This window comes from Ostrinia nubilalis, chromosome 6 (assembly GCF_963855985.1).
Source record: "Ostrinia nubilalis chromosome 6, ilOstNubi1.1, whole genome shotgun sequence".
In the NCBI taxonomy this organism is placed as follows: Eukaryota; Metazoa; Arthropoda; class Insecta; order Lepidoptera; family Crambidae; genus Ostrinia; species Ostrinia nubilalis.
In genome coordinates this window covers 7,035,551-7,061,422 of record NC_087093.1, presented here as the reverse complement: position 1 = coordinate 7,061,422, position 25,872 = coordinate 7,035,551, and the positions used below count along the sequence as shown (strand labels likewise).

Here is a 25,872-nt window from a genome sequence, read left to right as displayed (position 1 = left end):
TAGGGTGAGTTGCACCACCTAACTTTAAACGTAACTATGACGTTAACCGGTGTTTTTTGTATGGAGTTTGACAGATTTTAGACGTTTGTCAAAGTTAAACTAAGATGGTGCAACCCACCCTAAGGCTGTTTTGACAAATCCGTATCGCGATGTCGTTTTGACAGCTAGTTTGACAGCGAAGCATAGACGTAAACAGAGAGCAGAAAGAAGGAAGAAACTAATTTAAAAAAAAAAAGCTAGAAAAAGTAAAAACAATCGCAAAGTCATAGACATTTTTTAACTTTTATTCGATTTTGAATGAACTTTTATATCGCCGCGTCGTTGGTGGTTCAATGTGCATTTTGGCTGCCATTTTCCGATCGAATCGAATCACTGGTGACGCGGCGACTGACATTAGTGAAAACTTCACATTGGTTTGCGATTGCATTTTGACTAGACCCACGGATTTGTCAAAACAGCCTTAGGGTGGGTTGCACCATCTTAGTTTAACTTTGACAAACGTCTAAAATCTGTCAAACTCCATACAAAAAACACCGGTTAACGTCATAGTTACGGTCAAAGTTAGGTGGTGCAATTCACCCTATTGGTTTTCGATATAATCGAAGCTTATCACCGGGGTTTAAGTAATCGCAATGAAAATGGCGGGTGTTGCGATTCGATTCGATTTTGATTGAGTCTTAAATGCATGTTGGCTAAGCCTTTGTATGGGAAATTTCAATCCAGTCTTTCGATTATCGATAGGTAGGGCTTTGCGATTCGATTTTTTGCCGTTTGACTAAGCCTTTTTTGTTATCGACCTCTTTTGCGATTTGTTTGTTTGTTTGCGACTGGTTTGCGATGGGTTTGCGATTTTAAAGTGCGTTTTGACTAGACCCGCAGTATTTTGGAACTATATTATAATACGATTTGAATCAGAACAAAGGTAAACGCGTACTTTGCCATATCTACACAAGTTGAAGTGATGCGACAGGTTAAGACGACTGATGTTCATTATCATGTTGCAGTAACGCAGTATTGACTGCGCTACTGCGCTACTTTATTTCGAAACATAGGGCATTGCCAATATATTTATAGTACTCGACTGTTCCTTAAAGAGACTCACAATCTCAATTTAAACAGCTTTTCTCGAACTTAATTCACTTTATTTTAAATATTAAAATTGTTATAATTAAAAGTCTTACATTATAAACCCTCTTGCAACATGTAAGTAATTTATTTAACGTTCCATTGAGACAATAATTGATTTGTAGCTACTAGCACAAATAGAAACGGTAGCTTAGAATTGTTATTCCGTGTCATCTTCTGGGATTTCTTCTTGTAACTCTTCTTTCAGTATAAGTCCTCCAAGTAATGAAGAATCTGGTGGTAGCCATTCACAGCTCGTATCGTCCGAGGAACAAACCTGTTGAACGAAAACAGTTAATTTAACATTACCCTGTCTCGTACTTATGTGAAAAATTCGTATTTTTTTTATTAGGTACAAAATAGTAGATAACATAGGACATAGACTGATAGTAAACATTGATTTTTCCAGGCTACAGACCTGGCATCTGCAGTTAGCTGCTTCGACATAATGATAATCCTCAGTGCCAGATTGCACGCCAGGATCACAATGCTTCAACTTGGCCAACGCATGCTTCCTGCCCCCATGTACGCAGACTGGGTGATGAGACTCCTTGTATGGGAACTGCCAGTCCGATATCTGTAAATAACGACGTAAGAAACGATGAGTTCATATTTGCAAAAGTTTAAAATCGCAAGGACCACTTACACTCATCAGGCTTTAGGCCTAGTCAGGCAAAAGCCATAGAAGGAAACAATTTCACCAATGCTAGCTAATGGCTAGCAGATATTGTTTCAACGAGTACCTACTTAATGTGGGTAGAATAAAAAGGTAGGTAGTAAAGTAATACAGTTTATCATTATGACGTCAAACTGAGTTTCAATAGCTTTTAATATTGTTGAGCAAGGAAAAAGGAATACCTCGTAGGAGAGGCAATATCCCCAACATGATTTGATCTGGACTTCCCCCCAACAGCGTCTCCCGTTGAGGTCTGTCTGCATTGCCTTGTGCAGGTATGTCCTCGGCTTACAGCGCGCGCCCGCCGAAATGCCTATACACAGAACCGTCACACAACACAACATTATAGGCACTCTCATTATAAAAGCAAATTTTGTTTTAAACATCGTTACAAATCAGAAAGTTTAAGCCAGTCTTATCGGAAGCCTAAGCTTCATCTGACAGTGTTTTGCCCAAAACTGTTTTTATAAAGGCACCAAAAGGACGTCAACGCATTTTCTTCCAGCTGAGTTCACCATGACAATGGCGCACGAGCCATTAGCTACGGGATTACGCAGTTAAAACGTTGGATAAAAATAAAGGACACTTTGAATATATTTGAATATTTAACTTCGAATGTAGGAACAAAGGGTAGGTAATGTTTTCGTAGGTATAGTAGATAAGTAGTACCGAGATATAAATACCTTTAACTGTAATTTTAGGCATATTTTGTAGAGAATGCATTTTATTTGAGAATGTATTTGATGAAACATGAAACACAGGTGAATGTAGATAAGTAGGTTTACAAAAGGATTGCCTACCTATTTTACGTGTTAATGTATGACAAATAGTAAGTAGGTGCCTGCCTATGGTGTACCAGAATCTCATGGCAAACAAAAATATTGGAAAAGTGTGTTTTTCATATGGCCATTGTCTATGGCTTTATTGTCACCTGTCACAGTAAATCAAGAGATCTGTCAGCCGCTGCAGAAAGGACAATGACCAAAAATGTATGGAGTGTGGTCCAAATATCCACCACTAACGAGACCTATGTAGTAAAATAGTCTACTAAATACTGATTCATTATAACCAAACCGCAATCAAAAATATGCTATCAGCAAAAAGTTATGACTGAATGAAAAGTCTGTTTTTTACCTATTCATCCGAAAAATGTTACTGATATCATTCTATCCATTGCACATTTTGGACTAATCTACACATTTTATTTCATGTCGCATGTGGCGCGGGGTTATAATAGATACATTTTATTAAATATTATAGGGTCAGGGAGGCAACAGTGACTCACTTTTTTTTCGAAGCTTAATAAAAATAGATATCGCTTTAATATTGGCCTAAAATTTGCTCACATTTTAGATACACTATTGAACTGTAACTGAGCACTCATGATTCTACATTATTTACTACTTATGTCAAAGTAGGAACCTAAAACAAAAAAATGATAATTGAGCCACTGTGGACTACTAGGTGTACACACTGACTCACTACCGTGGTACACAGTATTAACGTGGTACGGCAGTATTTATATGAAAAGAAAATGCCCATTCCGCGTAGTTTTTTATTAGAAATAATAACAAAACTGCACAAGCTATTCTTATTATAATCAACAATTCAACACGACTCTTAGTACTTTTATTGCTACCTATAAGATCTTAAGTCATCTCAATCTCTTCGTTATTTATTTCTTCCCTATTTTTCTGTCGGTTTTTTTCCGTGGCATTCTGTAAATAAAAAACAAAATTCGATTTAAAGTTATAAAAATATTGAATTCGTATAAAGTATTCAAATTGAGTCACTGTGTACTTCTACGCCATTTTGTAAATATTTGATCAAAAAAACCAAGATGTAAAACAAATTAGTCAAAATTCGGATTAAAGACAATTGATACAAGACCTACTATTCGATAAATATAACGGCTATTACCTATAGCAACAAACAAAGATATGAAAACAATCGAAACTCACCTTAGAATGTAATTTAGTGGGCGCGAAAACAAAAAACATTCCCTCACCCTTCCGCACGGCACTTGACCGGCGAGCAAACTGGTTTAAATGTGTTCGGGTACCAAGACCTTTGAATCGGTAAAAGAGACAAATATATATTCCTATGCCTTCAGGTCGAAACATGACTGAGCCACTGTAGCCGACCGAGTCACTGTTGCCTCCTTGACCCTACTAGCTGTGCCTACGACTTTGTACGCGTGAAAATAGTTTGAATAATATTTCCCATTTTTACAACATTTGTCTTTACTGCTCCGCCCCTATTGGTTGTAGGGTGATGTTATTTATCTTAAAACCATCCTTGATAAATGGGCTATCCATAACAAAAAGAATTTTTCAAATCGGACCAGTAGTTCCTGAGATTAGCGTGTAAACTACTACAATTTTTCATACACTCATAACTTTTTACTGACAGCTTATTTTTTTTTCGTCCCATACAGAAAGTTTATCTCTATTTAATGGACTATAAGCCAATATAGGTCTCATTAGTGGTGGACATTTGGACCACTTTTGGTCATTGTCCTTTTGTAATCTCTTCATGTCTATTTGTTATTTTTGTGAAAAAGACGAAAAAACTCAAGCAAGTCATATTGTTTTCAAAGTGTATTGTAAAATAAGGCATAATTTCTTTCTTTCTTTCTTTCTTTCAATGTCAATCTTTGATTTTAAAGCGCGTCGTTGAGTTGACAGTAAGTTGGAGTGAAATGTTTTGATACTTACCTACATTTAGTTTATAACCTAACTGCGTCAGAAGGAGAGTTATGTTTATTTTTATATTATTCTTACCTAATAGCTGCTTTATCGGGGTTTTCAGGTGTATTTCATGCATTGGTGCAGAGGAATGGTGAAAATGTTATGACCATGCAAAGAAAATGAGGATCAGTACTGTTGTAGAAAATTCAATAAAACTAGTATCTACGTTAATCTTTAAGACATAAGAAAGATATATCTTTTTGAATTATCCAAATCGGACCATTACTTACGAAGATATTAAGTAATAAACATAGGCCGTTTTTGCCGCTAAAAGTCAACGTACGCAGGGCCGCGTGACGTCACTATATCCGAATCGAGCGCAGCCGGCGTACTATTGGGATGGAAAATATTTTTTTCCAGCTAAACTATCAGTTTTAGAAAAAAACTTTTAATAACATTTATTCATCAAAATAAAGTAACCTATCGACCAGTAATTTTTAAAAATAAAAATTGTGAAAAATAAGTATCGCTATGTCCAAAACATAGGATTCGATGCAATGCGGAGACGCGGTTGGGGTGAGTGTAACTTAATGATTGTTTGTATTGAACATAATAATACATAATATAATGCTAATACCCAGTTTCTGACCTGGGGGGGGGGGGATAAGTCATACCCAACTTATAGCCTGGGGGAGGGGCAAGCCTTACCCAGCTTCTGGCCTTGGTGGGAGGGGGGAGAGGCAAGTCATACCCAGTTTCTGGGGGGGGGGGGGGGGAAGTCATACCCAGCTTCTGGCCGAGGGGGAGTCATACCTACATACCTAGCTTATGCTTATGGACTGGGGGAAGGGGCTAGCCTTACCCAGCTTCTGGCCTGGGGAGGGGGGGGTCAAGTCATAACCAGTTTCTATGGGCTGGGGGGAGTGGCTAGCCTTACCCAGCTTCTGGCCTGGGGGGAGGGGGGGGGGGTCAAGTCATACCCAGCTTCTGGCCGAGGGGGAGTCATACCCAGATTATGCTTATGGCCTGGGGGGAGGGGCAAGCCTTACCCAGCTTCTGGCCTGGGGGGAGGGGGAGGGGTCAAGTCATACCCAGTTTCGGGCCTGGGGGGGGGGGGGTAAATAATACCCAACTCTGGCCGAGGGGGAAGTCATGCCCAGCTTATGACCTGGGGAGAGGAGGGGGGCGGGGGAGTCATACCCAGCTTCTAGGCTAAGATTAAATAGATTTCCAGGAGGGAGCAGCTGTCCTTTCCTGCAGCAGCTGGCCCGCCCATGGGAACGGCGAATACAGGTAGGTATTGCGTGTACATCGAAATGATCTTCATAGCAATGTCTTGTAGCCTAGGCAGAGTGTATCTGCCTCAGCTATACCTTATTGTTAGAAGTAAATAAATTAATACTTATACATTTTTATATTTTACTTGGAAGAAGATATGACTCTAACAACACTTATGAACACTTTATTTGAATAAATCGCCAAATATACCACCGCGGAGACCCCAATCGCGTCTCTGCGTTCCATTGAATCGTATGAGCGTATGGATTTTTTGCGTTATTTTTCACAATTTCTATTTTTAAAAATTACCTATCGATAGCTTACTTTATTCTGATGAATAAATGTCATTACAAGTTTTTCTCTAAAACTGATAGTTTGGCTAGAAAAAAATATTTTCTATCCACGCAGTACGCCGGCAGCGTTCGGATCGGATATAGTGACGTCATTGTCCCCGCGCCGGGCGGTCAGTGAACTTTTTTAGTAATTTGGCCATAACTTCGTCAATTTTTGTCGTAGAACAAAAATTTTTGGACTGTGTATTAAGGATTTCTTAGCCCTATAAATCTGCATTCACAGCTAAAAATAGAAATGATCCTCATTGAAAAAGATTTCATCAAGCAAGTTTGAGTAATTGAAATGCTGAAAAAGCGATTTATATTATATTAATACCTCTTTAACTTGATCATCTATTTGAAGAACAAGAAATGCAAGTGGAGTTCTTAGAATCGTTTTCTAGTTCTGAATGAAGTGATAAGTTATAAGTATGATAATTAATAAAATTATTTACAGTAATAACGGTTTACTTATTTTTCAAGACATGTTCCTATGTTAAAAACCCGATGTATAACAACATTATTCATACATACACATACCTAAAATGTATAGGTAGGCATTCGTACTTCATGTTCATTAATATTAGTCATAAATAAAAATTAAACAGTATCAAGATCGTTTAATCCAATTTCCCCAGTATTGCACTCAACAAAGTTTATTTTCCCCATTTGCCATGAGATTCTGGTACACCTATAACTGTGTGATAATATGTGTACATGACTGAATTTCATGAGATTTCAACCGATTAAAAATAATGGTCAGATGTGCATTTAAAATTAAATTATAATTTAATAATTTTAAAAGTTTAATACTTAGTGGGAATGGGATGTAATTAGAGAGAAAACAATCCTTATGGATTATTATTACTGTTTAGGAGTGTTGGGACTTGGGAGCGTAGTCCTACCCAAGTCGGGACTCTGCAAGAGGTTGCGCTTTGCTGTTTCTGCCTCTTTTTGTAAAGAATTTAGGTATAGGTAAACTTTTTCGTATTTTTTTTTAAATGACATCGTTCATCAATCAATGTCAGTGTGCGTGCAGCAGCAGTAAATTCAATTTTTATTTGTAAGGCTATTTTGCTATTCTACAATATGCTCTTTTAATAAGATCTTACCAATGTAAATCTTAGTTTAAAATAGGAAAATTATTGTGGTAATATTACAATCGAATTGGTCAAACTTCGAGTTAGTTTGTAAACAGTTATGATACAACTGGAAGAGGATAATGCTCTTGCGAGATCCATGTATGAAACGAAACAAATAACAAGTCCTAGATCCTTTACTGGTAATTATCATTTTGCATTAATATTGTACGCCTTTTTTAATTCGTTTGTGGTTAAGCTCGTATCATCTATATCATCTATTTAGGTGAGATGACTTTGCTCTATACTTACGCTCTATCTTTAGTTTGAAGTCTTTGGATCCCATGGAATGGATCCCCCTGCCCCTGCCCTACCCCTGCCAAATGTCAAAACTGTCAAAAATATTTTGCTCTTGCGAGGATGCTACAGTCAAGTTCGATTTTGCTTTTTATTTCGAGAAAAGTAATTTAAAATAACATTTCAAAGCAATAAATACTTAACATTGTGTATAGATTTAGGAAAGATTCAGTGGTTATAGTATTTGTGATACATTATTTGATAACATTAGCCCATTAGCCTAGACATAAAAATAGTAAATAAACATGTCTCAAAGAGTTCAAACAAAATCTAGATTAAGAATGTGCAATAAATCGGTATTTCATCTTCAAGATAAGAAGGCAGACGAGAAAGAGCTCCCAATCGGCTTGATAAAATCTGCCAAACGCACTGGACAACTCAGTTTGTGCAACAGGGGCCTTGGAACTGGTGAGTAGGAAATAAAGTTTATTTATTGTTAAATTATAAAAAGTTTTGATAGAAATTGTAATGTGGAAATGAAAACTACAATAAAAACATTAATTACCTCTGAATTTGTTTGATACAGACAAATGGTGATTTAAGTATAGTATAATGTCTCATAGTATTAGAAACTTCTTCTTACTAGTTGTGTGCATAATAATTGATTGATTATTATTATGTATCATAAAGTCACAATTCCTGGTCCAAGTTCGAACTTGTAAAGGAGGGATGCAGGTTAGTATAAATAACTAATTACATCTATATCTCAGTACCTGACAATGTGTGGAAAATTGATGAATTGGTTATGGAGGAGACCAAGGAAGTTGACTTTTCAAGATCAGAGTTAAACAACTGGTGGAATTCTGAGCCGTTGAAAATGTTGGATCTCAGTTCAAATGTGATAAAAACAATATCCCCCAATGTCAAGTTACTTCAACAGCTTGTCACCCTCAAGGTCAGCTGGCATTTAATTAATAAATTGATTCAGCACGCCTTACTTTATTGTGAATTCCTGTTTGTATATTTGATGCTTTAGTTGGGTATGTGAAATGCTTCAGAATATAATATTTATTTGTTACAATAACATGGTTTTAAATAATATAGTCTTAATTTAATTAAACTATAGTAACTGGTTTCAGCTTCATGACAATGCAATCACAGCCTTACCAGCTGAAATTGGTGAATTGAAAATTCTGTCAAATCTAAGCTTAGACCATAATAAGCTTACTGTATTACCAAAAGAATTTTACAAATTAACTGAACTACGCTGGCTCAGTTTAGCTCACAATGAACTGAGTGGAATTGAGCCAGACTTTGGTGATTTGGTTATGCTAACATTTTTGGTAAGTATATTTTATTTATTTATGTACAAAAAAATAAAATATTTTAATAAATTATCATTAAAGTGAAAAATGCTTAGGTAGATTTTCATAGCTCTAATCAAATTTTGTACGTTTTATTTATTTAGTTGGTATAAAAGAATAGGGTATTAGGACATTACTTTCGACTCTTTGAATTAGATTTACGAATTTGTTATTTTTGAGTTAATACCCTATTCAATAAAATCAACAACTTGTAACAATCATTCTAACATTGATATTGTTTAATTAAGTATATTTATTATAGTATTGCTTTATATTTGTTTTAGGATTTATCACACAACAAACTTACAGTACTACCTCCTGGTATGGGTTATTTGGTCCGTTTAGTGGAGCTAAACCTTTCACATAACCAGCTGCAAGAGTTGCCTCCAGACATTGTCAATCTTAGGGGTAACTAATAATAGTTACATTATATTTATTGTTCTGATAAGGGCATGGAATTCTAGTTAGTGAATTTGATTAGTAGTTTTGAGTTGTGTCTAAATGCTAATATACCCAAAATCTGGGTTAATTTAATTTAATTATTTTGGCAATAACATTTATTCATGTTTTAAATATTCATACTAGCTCCTAATTGGCTATAATGGCTAGCATGAATGTTTAAATTAATTTATAGTCATCTTTAATCTTAATGAGTGTCTTGATTTTTATAGATTTGAAGAAAATGAACATAAGCAACAACAATCTAAAAAGGCTACCTGCATTAGGTGAATTGAGGAAAATGGAAGTATTGGATGCAAATCACAATGATATAGAGGCTTTGCCTGACTTTTATGGCTGCACTGCATTGAAGGAACTGTACTTGGCTAATAATTTCATCAAGGTATACTGCAATGTCACATAAATCTTAATCCATTTGAATAATTCTAAAGTAAACAATTTTTATATCAATATATTTTTCGTACTTTCAGGAAATTACTGAAGAATTCTGTGATCAGATGCAGCATTTGAATGTGTTAAATATTCGTGATAATAAGATTGAAGTGTTACCCGAAAATATATCATTACTCCAAAAACTGAAGAGGCTTGATCTGACTAACAACAATTTGAATAAGTATGTTGTATTATGAAATTACAATGTTTTTTCGTAAAGTGACCTTGTTCATTTGTACTACTACGAGTATTACAGACTAGTCGACAACACAAATACTTATACATACGCGTAAAATATCGTAAAATGCCACAGTGTCTAGCTTCATGTGCCGTCGTCTGTATGCAGTTTCTCTGAATACTTTGAAGTTAATTACACGTTACTACCCGTACCGCAATTAATTCTTCAACGTCGAGCAATAAAAAAAACTCGTTCGGCTCATGAAAACCTTGTAACTTTCGACGTTGACATTAAAATAAAACCTCATTTGTCTCAAAACTAGTGATGGGCCGACTATGGTCTTTGCCGACTAACCGACTAGCCGACTAATCGGTTTTCAAATTGCCGATTAGTCGGCCGACTAATCGGCAATGCCGATCATTCTAATACCTCTTGTCCGAAGAATAATATCTAGATTTCTCAAAGAAATAACTATAACCTATAACTTTTGAGAAATAAGATTTCTTTAATATGAGAAAAAATACACATAACAGTACCCAAGTTAGATGTCATAATTTTCGACGGTGGAGGGGTCAGGGGAGGTGACAATATGATCGCCTCCTGCTGGGCTAGTATGCACGCTGTGATATTCTTATCGACGTCAAAATGTATGGGAAAAATTGATTGAAAATGGCGTGATAACTGCTTATTGTGGCGCGCATCCTAGGCCCACTTATTCCTCTCCATCCTCCACGATGATGGTCAGCGAGCTGAGGGCGTGGGGGTTTGTGATGATTTCCTGGGATTTTTAACTAATCTTAACTTTGTATGAATTTAGACTGATTGTCAAAATTTTAAATCAGGTGAAACCGCTTTTGACTGATTTTTGCAGTCAAAAATGGTTTAGCTAAACGCCCTTAGTCTACCTCATAATCATCTTGGTGATTATGAGTTTTATTTCATTCACATATGAAATTTTGTAATGCGCCGATTATAATCGGCATATTTTGCCGAATAGTCGTCACTAGTCGGCCGACTACAAATGATGCCGAATAGTCGGCTTTCCCGACTAGTCGGCGACTAGTCGGCCCATCTCTACTCAAAACCCTTTTGAAAATATCGTAAACGTATTAATATTTGATCCTTAGGTTACCAAGAAACCTAGGTCTCCTGTCTCAGCTGCAAAGCCTGAGTATGGAGGGTAACAAGCTGTCGGCCATCCGGCAGGACGTCATCCGCGGCGGCACCGACCGCATGATGAAGTACCTGCGCGACCGCATGACCGATGAGATTGTCAGCGAGACCAGATACACCGACACTGATTGGCCGGACAAGTAAGTTATTATTTCTTGGTCAAAAGCTATGATTTTTTATGTTTATGATGAGAGCCGGAATATTGCACACCTGAATAGAGGCACAACTCAAAATAATCCTAAATCGAGTTATTGCGATTAACGGAATCTCTGTCAAAATCTACGTGAACTAAAGTCTAGCGCTTATCTCAGTCGGTGTCTGAGGTATGGGAGCGGCACGGGAGAGGTGATTTTGACTTATTATGACGTGACAAAGCATACAAATCTAAAGTCTCACTGACATTTCACGTAACAAAAAACACCCTCCCTTACCGTTTCCATACCTCTAGCACTGACTGAGTTATGCTAGACCTATAGTTCCAGTTCCCATAAAAGAAGTATTTTGAGTTGTACTACTCTTTATCTAGGTGTGCGATTGTGTATACTCACATTACTCACTATTGGAAACCCAAAGAGAAGTGATTTATCACAACATAAATAATACATAATTATCATTTCAGTCCTGAAACATTCATTTTTGTGATTTATAGCCCACAGTTGACGTTTTCGCAATCTACTAATAAAATTAACTGAATCATAATTATGTCAATTCATAACTTGAATGAGAACATTTAAAAGTATACTTTATTATCGATCTTACTTTTTAAACATCTAAACTTTCTGTTTCTAATTAGATGTTCATTGCATCTTTACAAGTGTATGTTAGTATTTTTCCTTCAACAATTGGGTGTATCGAATTGAAGTGTATAGTCTCGTTCTGCATCGCAAAGTAAACATTTACCTAAGTTACATCATACGTTACGTTGTAGCAGCCGCCTTCATAGAAACGGCCGGTTTGACGATAAACCAATACAAACATACGCGTAATAAAGATCGTGTTTGTTTCGGCGTCTTAAATAATTAGCGAGGTTACTCCATAAATGACGATGTCCGTATTTTCGTCTCTACCAGTTTCCATCACTTATAGATCTTCGCCTTTGGGAGGGGCACACATTAGGCACGCATCTATTTTTCAGGCAGTGATTAGTACAATAAATTATGTAGTTTTTTGTGGTGGGAACGCCGTATGTACTGTGATGGAATCTCTACAGTACACAAACCTCCCCCCTCCTCTTAGGGCGCGTTTAGACTGCGCGGAAATTATCCAAGTCAAGTCAAAAAACAGTGGAGTGGGGATGAAATTCATTCATTTTTCAGTTTTTGACTTGACTCGGATAATTTCCGCGCAGTTCGCCATTAAACCCCTCCTTGCCCTTGATAGTACGTAAAACTAATAATAAATATAGAATGATCTAAGCATCATGCCAGTGTAGAATAATAGTAATCCTTATAAAGCATTCACTCTGTGGGCTGTTGGAAAAACAGAAGTTATGTTTATGTGCAAATAAATATACGAATGCACTAATGAATGACGAAGCGGGCATGAGACAAACACGTGAAAAAACTGTAGTTTACACAATGCAATGACAAATAATACACAAATGTGATTATGGCATCTGTTTCTATGTACCTAGCGATTTTGATCACCGCGATTGTATGCAGTTCTGACGTAGTATAGGCCGTATAGAATAGAAAGATCGGACAAAAACGTAGAAACTGGAAAACCAAATGCCTCGTTTTCGTAACTTCATGCCTATGAGAGATATGCCGACGTAGGGCTGTCTTTAACCTACTGGGGGCCCTTTCCTAAAAAAGGGGAAAATGCAAAATTGTAGACCTTTGCAGCGATTACTACCTACAACTGTTAGTTAAATTTTTATACAAGCAGTCGTGGGTCCCCCTCATTCACGGGGTCATGCACGTGCCTAGAGTGCCTAGTGGGAAAGATGGGCCTGTGATTACGCTTACTATATGAAAAACTCCTCACATGGTCCATGTGATTCCCTTGCAGGTACACCCTGAAAAAGAGCCAAGCACTCATGGTCCCGTCCCGCAGCCTGACCTCGGTGCCGGACGACGTGTTCAAGGCCGCGGCCGACGCTGAAGTGCACATCATCGACATTTCCAAGAACAAACTCACCGCTGTGCCTATGGGGTAAGTGTAAATTATTGGTAGAAAAAAATATAAAGGGAGTTTACTCAAGGAAACGAAGCATCCCATTTGTGGCGAACCATGCATGCAACGCTTTAATACACGATACGAAACCTATGATCACAACTTTATTTCGTTCTGTAGTTACCAAGGCTTACTCAAATTACTATGGTCATAGATATTTTGACTTTAGTAAAATTTTGTTCGTCGTTATTTATTTCTAAGATACCGAAGCGCTGTTTAGACCAAGACATTTGTGATTCCATATATGATTCAAATAAAAAATACCTAGATTGATGACTTCTGAATTATGAATAAAGTATGAAATCAGTTCCAAATGATGAATCTGCTAATAATAGTCGAATTTAAGTCTGCGTGTCCGTAATAGCCACATTTCATACGACGGAGAGCTCGAATGCTGCGATGTGCCTAATAATATGGAATTAAAACGATCAATCGATCGTGGCTGCTCTCGCGATTTAATAGATTCTCGTGCTTGATGAGTTACTATCAATTATTTTATAATTGTTTCAGAGTGTGTCACCTGAAAGAAACCCTGTCTCAACTGATCATGTCTTCGAACAGTATTGCCAACATTCCTCCGGAGATATGTCGTTGTGTGCACTTACAGTATCTGGACGTGGGGAAGAATTGCCTAGCAGAATTACCCTTGGAAATCGCCAACCTGAAAAACCTGAGAGAACTAGTCATATCTAATAATAAGTGAGTATAAATTGTGTATCGATTAAACTAGTTAACTTTAAACTGTAAGATCGAGACAGTGTCACTAATAAAATTGAGCTAATTATATCACTCATAATTTTGTACCAAAATAACATTTATTTGTGGCCAATTGCATTTATTTATGGTTCGATTGTGACCTAACAGCGGTTTCGCTCTACGGCTGATCCGAATCCGTCAAAATACGGAACTAGAATAATTACTAGTGAAATCGGATGGATATCTTATCTAGTGCGTACACTATTACACAAAATGGTTCTATGACTAATCAGGACCGTATTTTCACGTACATTATAAGGATCGGACATAGCACGAAACCGCTTTCAACTAGATTTTTAAGGAAATAAACTTTTTAGTTTTTAGATGATTATTATAATCTTTTTGAAGCTGAAAGTTTTCGATGCTAGTAGTATTATTGTTTTAATTTTATAGTGTCCATAAACTAATAAAACTTTATTAATCTTAGATAGTGTCCTTCTATGGTATTATTATTATAAACTTTTTTAGGTTCGGAAAGATCCCGCGTTGTGTTTACGAGTTGGAAAACCTTGAGATTCTCTTGGCCGCGGAGAATCAGATTGAGGAAATCAACGTGTCTTCGGATGCTTTGGCAAAGCTGAAAAAACTGGCCGTGCTGGATCTGTCCAACAACAGCATATTCACCGTGCCTCCTGAGCTTGGCAACTTTACACATTTGAGGTTAGTTAAATAAGCTTTTGCTTTTATAAAATGTTTCTTTCGATAAAATCCTTAAAGCGTACCTATGTGGATGGGCAAAACTACATTAAATGAATTTCGTATTATTCGAATATCCTATTATCCTACAAAAAAACATAACAATGTGAAAATCTGTGAGGATGCTTTCGTTACTCTTTCACGCGAAAACTGAATCGATTTTGACTAAACTTAACGTTTACAGTAGTATAGTTAATACATCAGAATGACATTATAGCCAAGGCTCAGGCTATAATTTATAACGATGATGTGTTAATTGACAAAATTAAAATACAACTATAAGTGTTAGGTAAGTCGGTCTTTCTGTGATAACCTGAATGTCATGAAAAAAAATAAGGCTTTTTTTTTAATATTACTAATTTTTATTTACAAAGTAAAGTCCTATTAGCTATGCTTGTGTTACGAGTGGGTTAATCACAATAGTCCATGTGTGGCGAGGTTCGAGTTCTTCGGATCTCAACTCGGCCAGTCCCACACCGACACCGATGAGTCATTGTCGTATCAAATTCAGTTTAATATACTTACGGGGATATGTTGCAGGAGCCTGGAGCTGATGGGCAATTGCTTCCGACAGCCGCGGCATGCCATCCTCGCCAAGGGCACCGCGTCGGTGCTTTCCTACCTGAGAGACCGAATCCCCACCAACTAGCACGTAAGCACCAGTGTTTGACTAGCGTACATCATATTAACAAAGGATAATAATAGACATAAGAACTCTGGTAAAAAAAAAGTACAGTGAGTACAATTTACTTTTAAAATGTTTGTTGTGGCTGCCTAGTAAGTTTTTAGTTACATATTTGTGTAGTTCTGGAACCGGCTCTTTTCTAATAAATAAAATCTTTGTCGGAAAATTCTGATAACAACCGTCTTACTTAATTTAAAGGCTGATTCACACGTATTAAGTAGTTAAGTAGGTATTTAACTTCAATTTTCGGGTAAGTTGGTGGGCGGGGCTTGTCACTTGACACGTTTTGACACGCAGTTTCATAGTAAACAAGAACTTGACAGCTTAACGTTTTGACATAGACTTAAAATTTAGTTACCTAGGTACTTAACACGTGTAAATCAGCCTTTACTTAAAAATAAAATTGGCCTGCTTAGACTTCACAAACAATAGTCATCAAGAAAATAACCAGTTTACAAACAATATGAGGGTTACTTGAAGATGATTACCAGAGTCTTCGCTCAAGGCATTTGTGTACTGTAGTATCTCTTTTACTTTGAATATGCATCTTTGTTAATATGACGTATGAAACTTTTAAGAGTTGCCATATCAGCTATCTGCTTATTTATAAAACCAAAAATAATCACACCTATAGATTTGTTATTCCCTTTTATTTGTTGTTTAATTCATTAAGATTTGCTGGTCTTATGTCAGTCAAATTATTATTGTCGTGTGTTTATTATTGTTACTTTCAATTGTTTTGTTATTTATTTGTGTGTAAATATTGTTGTTGATTATTTTATTACATTCAATCATTTTAGTAATTATTTAAATCAGTGTAGGTTGTGATATGAAAAAAATAACTGGCTTATTAACGCGCCATTTAATGAAATAATTGCCTTTCGGAATACTGAGTACTTCACTTGCATAAATTAATGTTAATTAAAATGCCAAATACATATTATCGTGTACATTTAAAATTAAGATATTCGTACGTTACAACAATGAAGTTAATGTATTTTTCTTATATCCAAAGCAGTTAAGGGTCAGAAGTGACAGTTTAATTCTATTGTTGACCGGAAATGCTATTTTTTGATAAGTATTGCTATTTATTAACTTTAAAATATGCTCACGCGTGAAAAGGCCAAGTTACAGAAAAATATATTTTGTAATAGGTACACACGTGAATTATTGTGTTATATTGTACTAATTGTTATGTACGTGCTTAGCTAATACTTAAATATGTGGTTTGAAGTGTTATTAAAATGTGGGTTAATTATTAAGACATCATTCCACGGGTTTTAATAGTTCTTGTTTTTGGCGATATGGTCTATATCTTCATGCATTTTTGTGCAAGCACTAAAACTGTTACTACCTTCAATCAAAATTTCTAATATTCGATGAAATAATGCAGAATATTAACTTACGTATACTTAATTAACCATTACGTAGCAATATGTTTTTCATTTTATACTATCAGTTCCGAGTCCTTTTTATTATGTCCTGTCCATGTTGAAAAGTGTTAGGGGCGGAATGTTTTCATGGTAAAATTTAATCGTAATTAATTGTATTAAGAGATATGTCTTTAAGCCTTGGCTTCCATATTTTGAATTTAATTTAAGTAAAAAATAAACGAAAATATTGGTTAAAGGGTTAACAAACGTTAAACGACGCGTCATAATTATGACGACAAATGTAAATAAATGCATTGTGAGCTACATGGATGAAGGACTAGCATATCGACGGTTAAGAATCAATACCATCTATCTCAAAAAAGTCAACTTTACAGGAGGTAAAAAAAACGTTTCCTCGCTTCAGCTTTTATGTTACTAGGAATGTAAAAATCGCTAAAAAAGGTAAATAAATACTGGAAAATGTTATGTAAACTTAGATTGTCGTAATATTGTCATATACCAAGATAACTTGACTTAGATAGTATTGGTTCAAAAGAGTTAAAATTATTTTATTTATCTACTAGATATGTGTTATTGGACAAAAATAACTAGTAAAAAATCTAGTAGTTTATTAATCAATAGCATGAAATGAGGTTGTTTTATACCTTACATTAATTTGTATTTTACAAATGAGGCAAAGAATCATAAAAGTCATGGCATTCTGCTGGTAGAACCTGTTTGAGTTCTTGCAGATGTTGGTATTTTGACGCAGTTATGGCTGTGGCATAAGGCATATCAGTCTTAGTCAAAATTATGTTTTACGTCAGTAACATTTTCATCCGAAGACCTACCTGTTGGGAAACTCTGTTAAGGTTTTTAAACATTGTGCAGAGGTCTTCCAGCGAATGACCATAATATTTTCGGCAAACTGAAGGTGAGTGATGCACCTACTCGCCATTAATTTATATTTATGCAGAATCCTTTCCAATTCAGGATTTTGAAAGCATTTTGTACAAGCACCTCGATGTACCGATAGTCGATACGGCACCACTGGAGAGCCTGTAGCAATGCACAAGTCTCGATCGAATCGAAGCCCTTCTCATAGTCCACGAACGCCAAGCAAAGGGCAACTTAATATACTCCTCGGTCTTCTGTATAACCTACCACAGCATATGGATGTGGTCTTTGCGAAAACCGGCTTGTGCCTGGGAGGCTGAAAGTCATCAAACCTACGCGTGAGACAATTCGTGATGACTCTTGAAAACAGCTTGTAGACATAGCTCAGTAGGGAGATGGGTCTGTAGTTCTTCAGTAAGGTGTTATCTCCTTTCTTGAAGAAAAACACTACCATTGTTCTGTTCTATGCCTCTGGCACTATTCCCTCGGGTAAGACGGAATTAAAAGCCTCTGAAGGATCATCAGTATCGGTGTTTCAATCGCGTTCAGAAGTTTCGAGGTTATTCTGTCATCACCTGGTGCCTTGTTGTTCTTAAGCTGTTTGAGAGTCATTCTAATCTCGTATAGGCTGATATTCGGTATATCTTTGGTAGAGTGTCGAGTTAGCTCAGCTGTTGGGTCTGTGGCTTACATATTAACAGGTTTGGTGACCAAGGTATGCTCGTAAAACCTCTCGGTCTCACCCAGAACCTCGGTCATACACCGTCCACCGTATTTAACTTCGTCAGCTGGCTTAGCTCAATAGAGTTGTCTCTTGCGAACACTTTGGAGCCTTGGTTCCGCTCTATCGCCTATTGAATAATAGTACTATTAGTTAAAGTTGTGAACATTTTGTCAACTTTATCTCATGTTTTTCTGATTTTCAACTTACAATTATCAAGTTCTCATAGGCTAAAAATATAATGAAACACGTCTACTGCACAATGACAGTAAAAAATACCGAATAAAGTAACTTTCTAGAATTCTTCGAGGAGAGATAGACAATATTGGCAGAAAAAATTTCGTGCTCTTAACATAGGTGGTATTTCTATAAGCAAATAACTTAGGAAATACTGTGAATATTGAGATAGGAGTGTGAACAACCTGTGCCAAATTGGACTTTAAATCTATTGGCATTAAAAAGTGAAAACCGCCAAAACTTGAGATAGATGGTATTGATTCTTAACCGTCGATATGAAAAGTGACTTGGCACGCTCGGTAGCCGCTTAGCATGATAACTTTGAACGATTCGTGAAAACTCACTTCTCAGTTGAATTACTCGTTATCGTCTTCGATATTTTATAATAAAATTAACGAAATGACGGTCTGATACAGAAAATAACAATAACTAACGAATAAACTTATGTAAACTGACTAATTTGCCAGGAAAATAGTTTTCATTCCCCTTAGGAATAATGTGTAACATAGAAAATACCTGATGTTTTATAAAATGTTACTAAAAATAGAGTCATTGTTAGAAATCTTAAGAAATTAGCAGAAATGTTGATAGTCATTACAACCAAAGTATTGTTCAATGTACCTGAATTTATTTTTGGATATCTATGTATTGTGTTTGAATATGTAGGTAGATAACAGTAGCCTATTTTCAATGTTTATTGGCCGCTTAGAATACAAGTGTGAAGAAATTGCACAATATTGTTATGGAATGTTCATAAGCACAATTTAAAGAAAATTATATTATTAAATATACCTAATGCCTTAAAATAATGATTTGTATTATTTATTAAAAACCTAGCTAACTAAAAGTGCGTTCATTCTACAGGGTGTTTCAAAAAAACCCCTAATAACTGAAGGGTATTTAATAGACGTCTATAAAGAGTCCCTTGTTAATTTCTTACAGTCATAGCGACATATTCAAATTTCGGGTAAATTTATGTAAAATAAAAATATCGATTATAAAAATTCCCATCACTAATTTGGGTTCATTGTCCTACCAGGAGTGACCAGGAGCAACTTTCTATGTTCACGCCCCCGGCCACGCCTCATTAAAACATTCTGTGCGCCTAGTATTTACTAGGTATTATTATTATTTAATACCTACGGAGAAAAAAATACACGCACGTCGTTAACAAAACAACAAGCATTCAAAATTATGGTTAGGTACATACCTACAAAAGTGGCTCAAAATGACGTCCTCCTTGCTGCACGCATATTCTTGCCCGTCTTGTTATTCGCGGCGCAAAGTCAGTAGGAATCAATTCCTGTGTGCGGCGGTAGTGGTACGGATGTTGACCATCTTCTTTCAATGTTCGCCAAACTGAAACATGGTTCATTCCAAGTCGCGCCCCGGCGCGCCTTGTACTGGTCGTCGGTTCGTCTTCAAAGAGTTGCAGAACCTCTTCTGCACGCATTTCGTTTGTATTTGGGCGTCCACTAGAACCCGATCGATGAAAAGAGCCCGTAGAATGGAGACGTGTCACCAATCATGGAAACACTGATACGACGGAAGCCGTCGCTGGTCAGCCGCCGGTCTACCTTCGATAAACTGTTCCCGATAAAGTTCACGGGCTTGAGTTAAATTTCCATCAGCTCGAGCCACACACAACATCATCTCATAATATTCGGAATTAGAAAACATTGCCATTGTAGCAAAACAACACAAAACACAAAGCTTTCGAAAGTAGTTAAACGATAGGAAAACACACCGATCACGCACGAAGCATATGAACGACTAAATCAAAGAAGAGCCGACGGCCGGTGTCGCGATCTTTCGGCGCTTCTGCACACTGCAAAGTGGTGCGAACGGGATCGTGCCACATGCCAAATTTTTGCAACTTCTTATTATGACAATGCAACATTTCAACAACATTTTAACAATGATTTTAGTACGCTAATTTTTATTTCGCAGGTAAAGGAATGTCGCAATGTCGTTTATGTACCTACTTTGTCTACCAAGTTACGTCTCATTTTAAAATAGAAGAAATGTTAATGAATTCTCAGATTTATTTTCATATCAACATTCTAAAACGTCCCTTAATAATTTTCACTTTTACAAAAGCAGCCTAAGACTGATTTACACGTATTAAGTAGTTAAGTAGGTAACTAAATTTTAACTTAATTTTAAGTCTATGTCCAAATGTCTCATAATTAGTATGAAACTGCTTATCAAAAGGTGTCAAGTGATAAGCCCCATCCACCAACTTACCCGAAAAATGAAGGTAAAATTTAGTTATCTACTTAACTACATAATACGTGAAAATCATCCTTTAAGACTTAATTTTAAGTGATTAAATTGCATTTAAACGACATGCAAATTCAAATTTAGTTACCTACTTATTACGTGTAAATCAGCCTTAATCATTTGTAAAACTTGATGTGAACGCCTCTGTACCTACTAATATCTAAAGATAGAACACTATTCGAATTCCGAACCTTGATGATCTCGTGTGGGAATCGAACCCGCGTTTTTCGCAATCCCGGTGGCTAACCTTTGAGCTACCGAAGCCCCAATGGACCGAACTAATCTTTAACCTTCTTAATAATAATATGATAAAACATGCAGCGTCCCATTGTCACTTGATGGTGAGTGACGTAGACAACAACGTGACGCTGCACGTGCTGTCAGCAGTTACAGTCGGCAGCTCGGTTCCAAATAGTACCTTAATTTATTCATTTAAGAAAAACACTACAAATTACAATCATGAAAAGACATTGCATTGCAGACTTGTTAGACAGTATTGTACTAGATAATAATCCTAAACGTGTTTACACGGGAACATTAATTGCATCTCTGTTAATAATAAACTTTCCTCTTAAACTTACTGCAACATCAGAAACATGACTGTTCTACAATTAATGTAAAACCAGAATCAGCTAGCCAAATATGCATTCCGAAAACAGATGAGTATGCAATTCAAATAGTTGTGCTTAGACGAAAGCTGATGCCAAGTTTGAATTACATAGATTGCGTTTTTCGTGTAAAGGTCAGTTTTTTTTTTGCTATTTTTGATTTATTTTGTTTGACAAAGAGATAATTACAAAACGATTAAATACATGCCATTAAGTAGGTAGTGGCTAAACTTAAATTTAACAAAACATTGAGTGAATGTGTTCAAACACGCAAAGTAAATAATAGGCTCGGCGAGTTAAGAAACAAAGGTCACCTTCTCTTTGACTGAGCCTCAATGTTTACACGTTCTGATATCAGTGCAGTGTCAATAACGCGCACCTACTTAATATTTCTCCCATACCTTTATTCAGCCGCCTTGTTTAGTTTAAGCATATTAAAGTAATGGCATCCCGTGATTATGTTCTAGCATTACCTTTGTAGTTTACGTTTACAGTAAGAGTTTGCTGAATTAGAATTACATACACAATCTTAAGAGTATTTGTACCACCAAAAGTTTAACATACAAAAGGCATAATGTTTAAAATTATTTGTGTATAAAAAAATATTGTTGGTCCGGAATTAGTACGCAATGCATATTTCGGCCCATTGTGTACCAGGCGCGCAGCGCTGCGCACGAGTTAGCCGTTAGAGTGGGCGCCAGGGCGGGGGGTGGTGGGCTCCAGGGCGGGGGGTGGTGTTCCCTAGCCCACTCACTAATGAGGTTGCCAACATTTTCTTTGGGTATTATTTTAATTTTTCATTGATTTTTAAGATTTTAAGTTTAGAAGTACGAGACGATTTTGAAATTTATTAAAGAAAGGTTTATGAGTAAATAAAAGCATATTTTTTAAATGAATAGTTTAACAATTGGCCGCGATCTCACCTGATGGTAAGTTAGTATTACGATATTGTATCATGCATGAATCATGCCTGACTAGTAGACTAGGCATTTATGTGTTTTGAAATAATGATTATGGATGTGAGTAGTTAATGTTTTTTGATTTTCTGTTACGACAAATTTTATCGAATGGAGGGAAAAACTTACACGGAGTTGTACGATACGATGCTGCAGTATGACGTCATGTTCTTCATACCAACTTAAAATTTCATTTTTGGGATATTTGAAAAATGTAATAAGGCGCCCCACTCGCCCCCGCGAACGCGCGGGTTTAAAAGGTGCCAACCGTTACTATGCAAATGTGCAAACTCAAAACATGCCACCAAAAAAAATTCTAAGTAAAAATGTTTACAATCACTGTCAATTAGGGTTTCGTAAAAGAAACTGAAAACCCAAAATGCTTAAGCTCAAGCACTGATGTTTCCCTAGTACTTTTGCTTCCACGTTGGCCTTTCTTTGAGCACTTGCCTTACTAAATAAAATGTTTGTCAAAATGTACCTACGTTTTTTGTTGTTGTTATTATTATTATTATTTTAGAATTGTTTTAAATTCTCAGCATTTTTTTAAATGCCGCTATTAATGTTATTATTATTGGCAAATTATTACAAAATAATAATAATGGTACAGATGCGTTCACATCAACCTTTTGCTGCTTAAATAAGACCCATTTTGCAAGGATTTTGTAAAATATGATGTGAACGCCTCTGTATCCAATGACTACTCAACAAATTGTTAAAATAAAAAAATGAAATAAAACTAAGGCCTCATTTACGGAGACGCCGGGCATCTTACGCTGTGCGACCAACTGAGTTCAAACATTGGCATTGTGTGTGCATGAGTGCTTTTACGGAAAAGCGATTTAAGACGCGTATTCTTGAAATGGAACGTTATTTGCAGCCGAATCCTGCGGATGGCTTCGATGCGTCTCACACGGCGTTTATTGTTGCGGCATGCGTGGCAATACTCGCTGAAGGATTCACCGCGGGAAGAGAGGTTGGCACACCACTTCACCCGACTCGCATCAATATTTTTTGTGTTTATCATGCGCTGCGGCTCCGTAATTTTGAGGCCTTATTGGTGCTTATGGTGAACTTACAAACGGGTTACTAAATGCTTATTTTTATACGGAACACAATTCAATCTTACTCCTGGTGGTACCAGGAAAGGTACTAGGAGTAAGCTAAAGAGGGGCGGAAAGATGGGCGGAAATGCAATTTCAAAGATTAAATAATAACAGAATTCGACTAAAGGTACGGTAACGTAACCTACCTGGAATTTCACGGATTTTTTTATTTTTTTTCTGTTGTCTAAGAATGTTTGAAAACTATCATTAGTAGTGATGTTGCTATCGGAAAAAGTTATTTACTTACGATTTTTTTTCCATCAAGTGGCCTGGTTTTGATAGATGAAGTTTTCACAAAATTTTTCAAATGTACGTACACATGTAAAGTGTTAGTGAGTACCTATTTAAAATGTTTATTTAACGAACAAACATGCTTTGAACACATCGATAAAGGAAGTAGGCAAAAAATGCGGCTAATTGACATTCTGAAAAATACAAAGTCTATGATTTGCGTTCGATGAACCCCGCTGCAGCTGATCGATAGTGAGGGAATTCATATCGATATTTTTGGAAACTTTCGATGTACGTTATTTCCAAAACCGTTCAAGATATGACAATAGGAACAACGGCTTCTATTTCAGATTGTTTCAGTTTCTGTGCCCTTTCAGGCTTTAGGGGGTAATAAGTACGTGATAAACAAACACGGTCATGGCGCGAGCAATAAAATCTAGGCGTGTTCTTGATCCTATTCATGTTAAATTCAATGCCATTCTTTATTTGCCGCTTTGTGAAAACCAACAAAATGACATGTGTGCTTAACTTGCTATGTGGAACATGAATGTAGAATGAGCAGCATCCTACCTATACATTGAGTGGACCACTGCCAGTCTTCATAATGTGAATTCGAATCATAAAAGGTTAGAAGAATAGAAGCTCGAGGTTGTTTTCAAAAAGACCGGTATTCAAACATGTTTTGTTGGACATTTCAAGACCACGTTTCGGGATACAGCTCCAATAAAAATGAAATTAAAAAAATATCATTTCCAATTTTACACTTAACTAACTATACGCTATACATTATTATCGTATTATAAATTATTTAAAAAAAGATGTGTTGTATTACTGTAATCCGTATACAGACGACGGCACATTGAAGTAAACAGTAGAATCATTTATACTATGTGATTGTGAAAGTGGTATTTTGTAACGAAAATGTAAAGTTTATGGAGAAGAGGAGAATATATTATTATTCAATTAAAATCTTACACAAAAAATAAGGTACAAAAGGCGATCTTAGTGACGTTTGGCATCCTCTACCAGTTTCTTCTCAGTAAATGTCTCTTCTTCTCCAATGCTAACTTAATTTTATGCGAGTGCGAACTTAACTTGGTTTCATTAAAAGCCTATCAAAATATAGCAATTTGGATTCCCTTTATCAGTGTGGGCTTTGTTTTACTCGAAATGAGGTAAGGTCAACCAATTAATAGTTTTATTATGTTTATAACAATTGAGTTATTTTCAGTAAAAGGCCTTGTTATAAGTGTTGTAGTATATTGTTAACATTGTTTACGTCATTGAAGTATTGTTTATCGTTTAACAATGTCATGTAATTGTATTAATTAATTTAATAGTCGGGTTAATTCTCACTTACAGGATTCTGAAAAAACAACGCGAGGGGCAATGTCCTACGCAGTGATCATTTTATAAGAAGACGATTTTTCAATTTGGTAAGTTATTTTCTCTAATTTATCAAAACACATGAATCAGAAAAATGATTGTTTTGCAACATAGTATGCATTTGTAATTAGTTACTGTCACATTGCAGCATTCGTACAATATGAATATTAATCATAATATTCAAAGTAAAATACTTATTTGACACAATAAATTCACGCGGTCGCGCTTTGTTGAGCGCATTAACATCACAATAGCATGAATGTTATTGAATTAACATAACAGATTGCTTTGTGGGTCATAACAGGACGGGCTGGAACTAGCGCTGCTAATGCTTCGCTAAACAATCAATTACTCACTGCACTGTCTTTTAAAACTGTTCCTTATAATTCAATCATACCTCTACATAATAATCAGGGCCGCGCCGCCCCTGTGTGCGATGTGTGCGGCGCACACAGGCGCCAAGACAATAGGGGCGCCGCGCCGCTACTGCCACCAATTTTTTTTTAACCCGGCGTCATTGTGGCGGAAAAAGGTTACACTAACGTTGAGGTGGGTCAATATGACCCTGGTTATAATTGTCACAATTTCACCTAGTATAAAATAATTTTTAATATTTAAAATTTTATATTTATTATAAATACTGTATAATATAATCAATAGCAGCAATAAAACACATTGG

The 25,872-nt window shown here is 36.2% G+C and overlaps 2 protein-coding genes and 1 long non-coding RNA gene across 5 annotated transcripts; 1 reads left to right on the top strand and 2 right to left on the bottom strand.

Moving 5' to 3' along the window:
* Positions 1–1,014: 1,014 nt before the first annotated feature.
* On the bottom strand, positions 1,015–2,741 carry LOC135072496 (thyrostimulin beta-5 subunit-like). 2 transcript variants are annotated; one of them, XM_063966432.1, is made up of 4 exons: positions 2,602–2,741; positions 1,984–2,114; positions 1,544–1,702; positions 1,015–1,402 (listed from the first exon to the last, which is right to left on the bottom strand). In XM_063966432.1, the coding sequence occupies exons 1-4, from the start codon at positions 2,666–2,668 to the stop codon at positions 1,286–1,288; spliced, it is 474 nt and encodes a 157-aa protein (XP_063822502.1). In that variant the 5' UTR covers positions 2,669–2,741; the 3' UTR covers positions 1,015–1,285. The 2 variants fall into 2 exon arrangements, with proteins under 2 accessions (XP_063822502.1, XP_063822503.1); XM_063966433.1 differs by lacking the exon at positions 2,602–2,741 and adding an exon at positions 2,485–2,588 and having other exon boundaries at positions 1,016–1,402.
* A 601-nt stretch (positions 2,742–3,342) lies between these two features.
* Positions 3,343–3,975, bottom strand: LOC135072916 (uncharacterized). The gene is made up of 2 exons (XR_010257516.1): positions 3,763–3,975; positions 3,343–3,519 (listed from the first exon to the last, which is right to left on the bottom strand). It is a non-coding gene; the product is annotated as an uncharacterized LOC135072916 (long non-coding RNA).
* Positions 3,976–7,142: 3,167 nt separating this feature from the next.
* LOC135072495 (leucine-rich repeat-containing protein 40-like) lies at positions 7,143–19,432 on the top strand. Of its 2 annotated transcripts, XM_063966430.1 has the most exons (12): positions 7,143–7,383; positions 7,850–7,945; positions 8,248–8,432; positions 8,617–8,820; positions 9,126–9,249; positions 9,513–9,682; positions 9,771–9,913; positions 11,038–11,223; positions 13,094–13,237; positions 13,769–13,957; positions 14,483–14,674; positions 15,251–19,432. In XM_063966430.1, the coding sequence occupies exons 1-12, from the start codon at positions 7,302–7,304 to the stop codon at positions 15,357–15,359; spliced, it is 1,824 nt and encodes a 607-aa protein (XP_063822500.1). In that variant the 5' UTR covers positions 7,143–7,301; the 3' UTR covers positions 15,360–19,432. The 2 variants fall into 2 exon arrangements, with proteins under 2 accessions (XP_063822500.1, XP_063822501.1); XM_063966431.1 differs by lacking the exon at positions 7,143–7,383 and having other exon boundaries at positions 7,581–7,945.
* Positions 19,433–25,872: the final 6,440 nt, after the last annotated feature.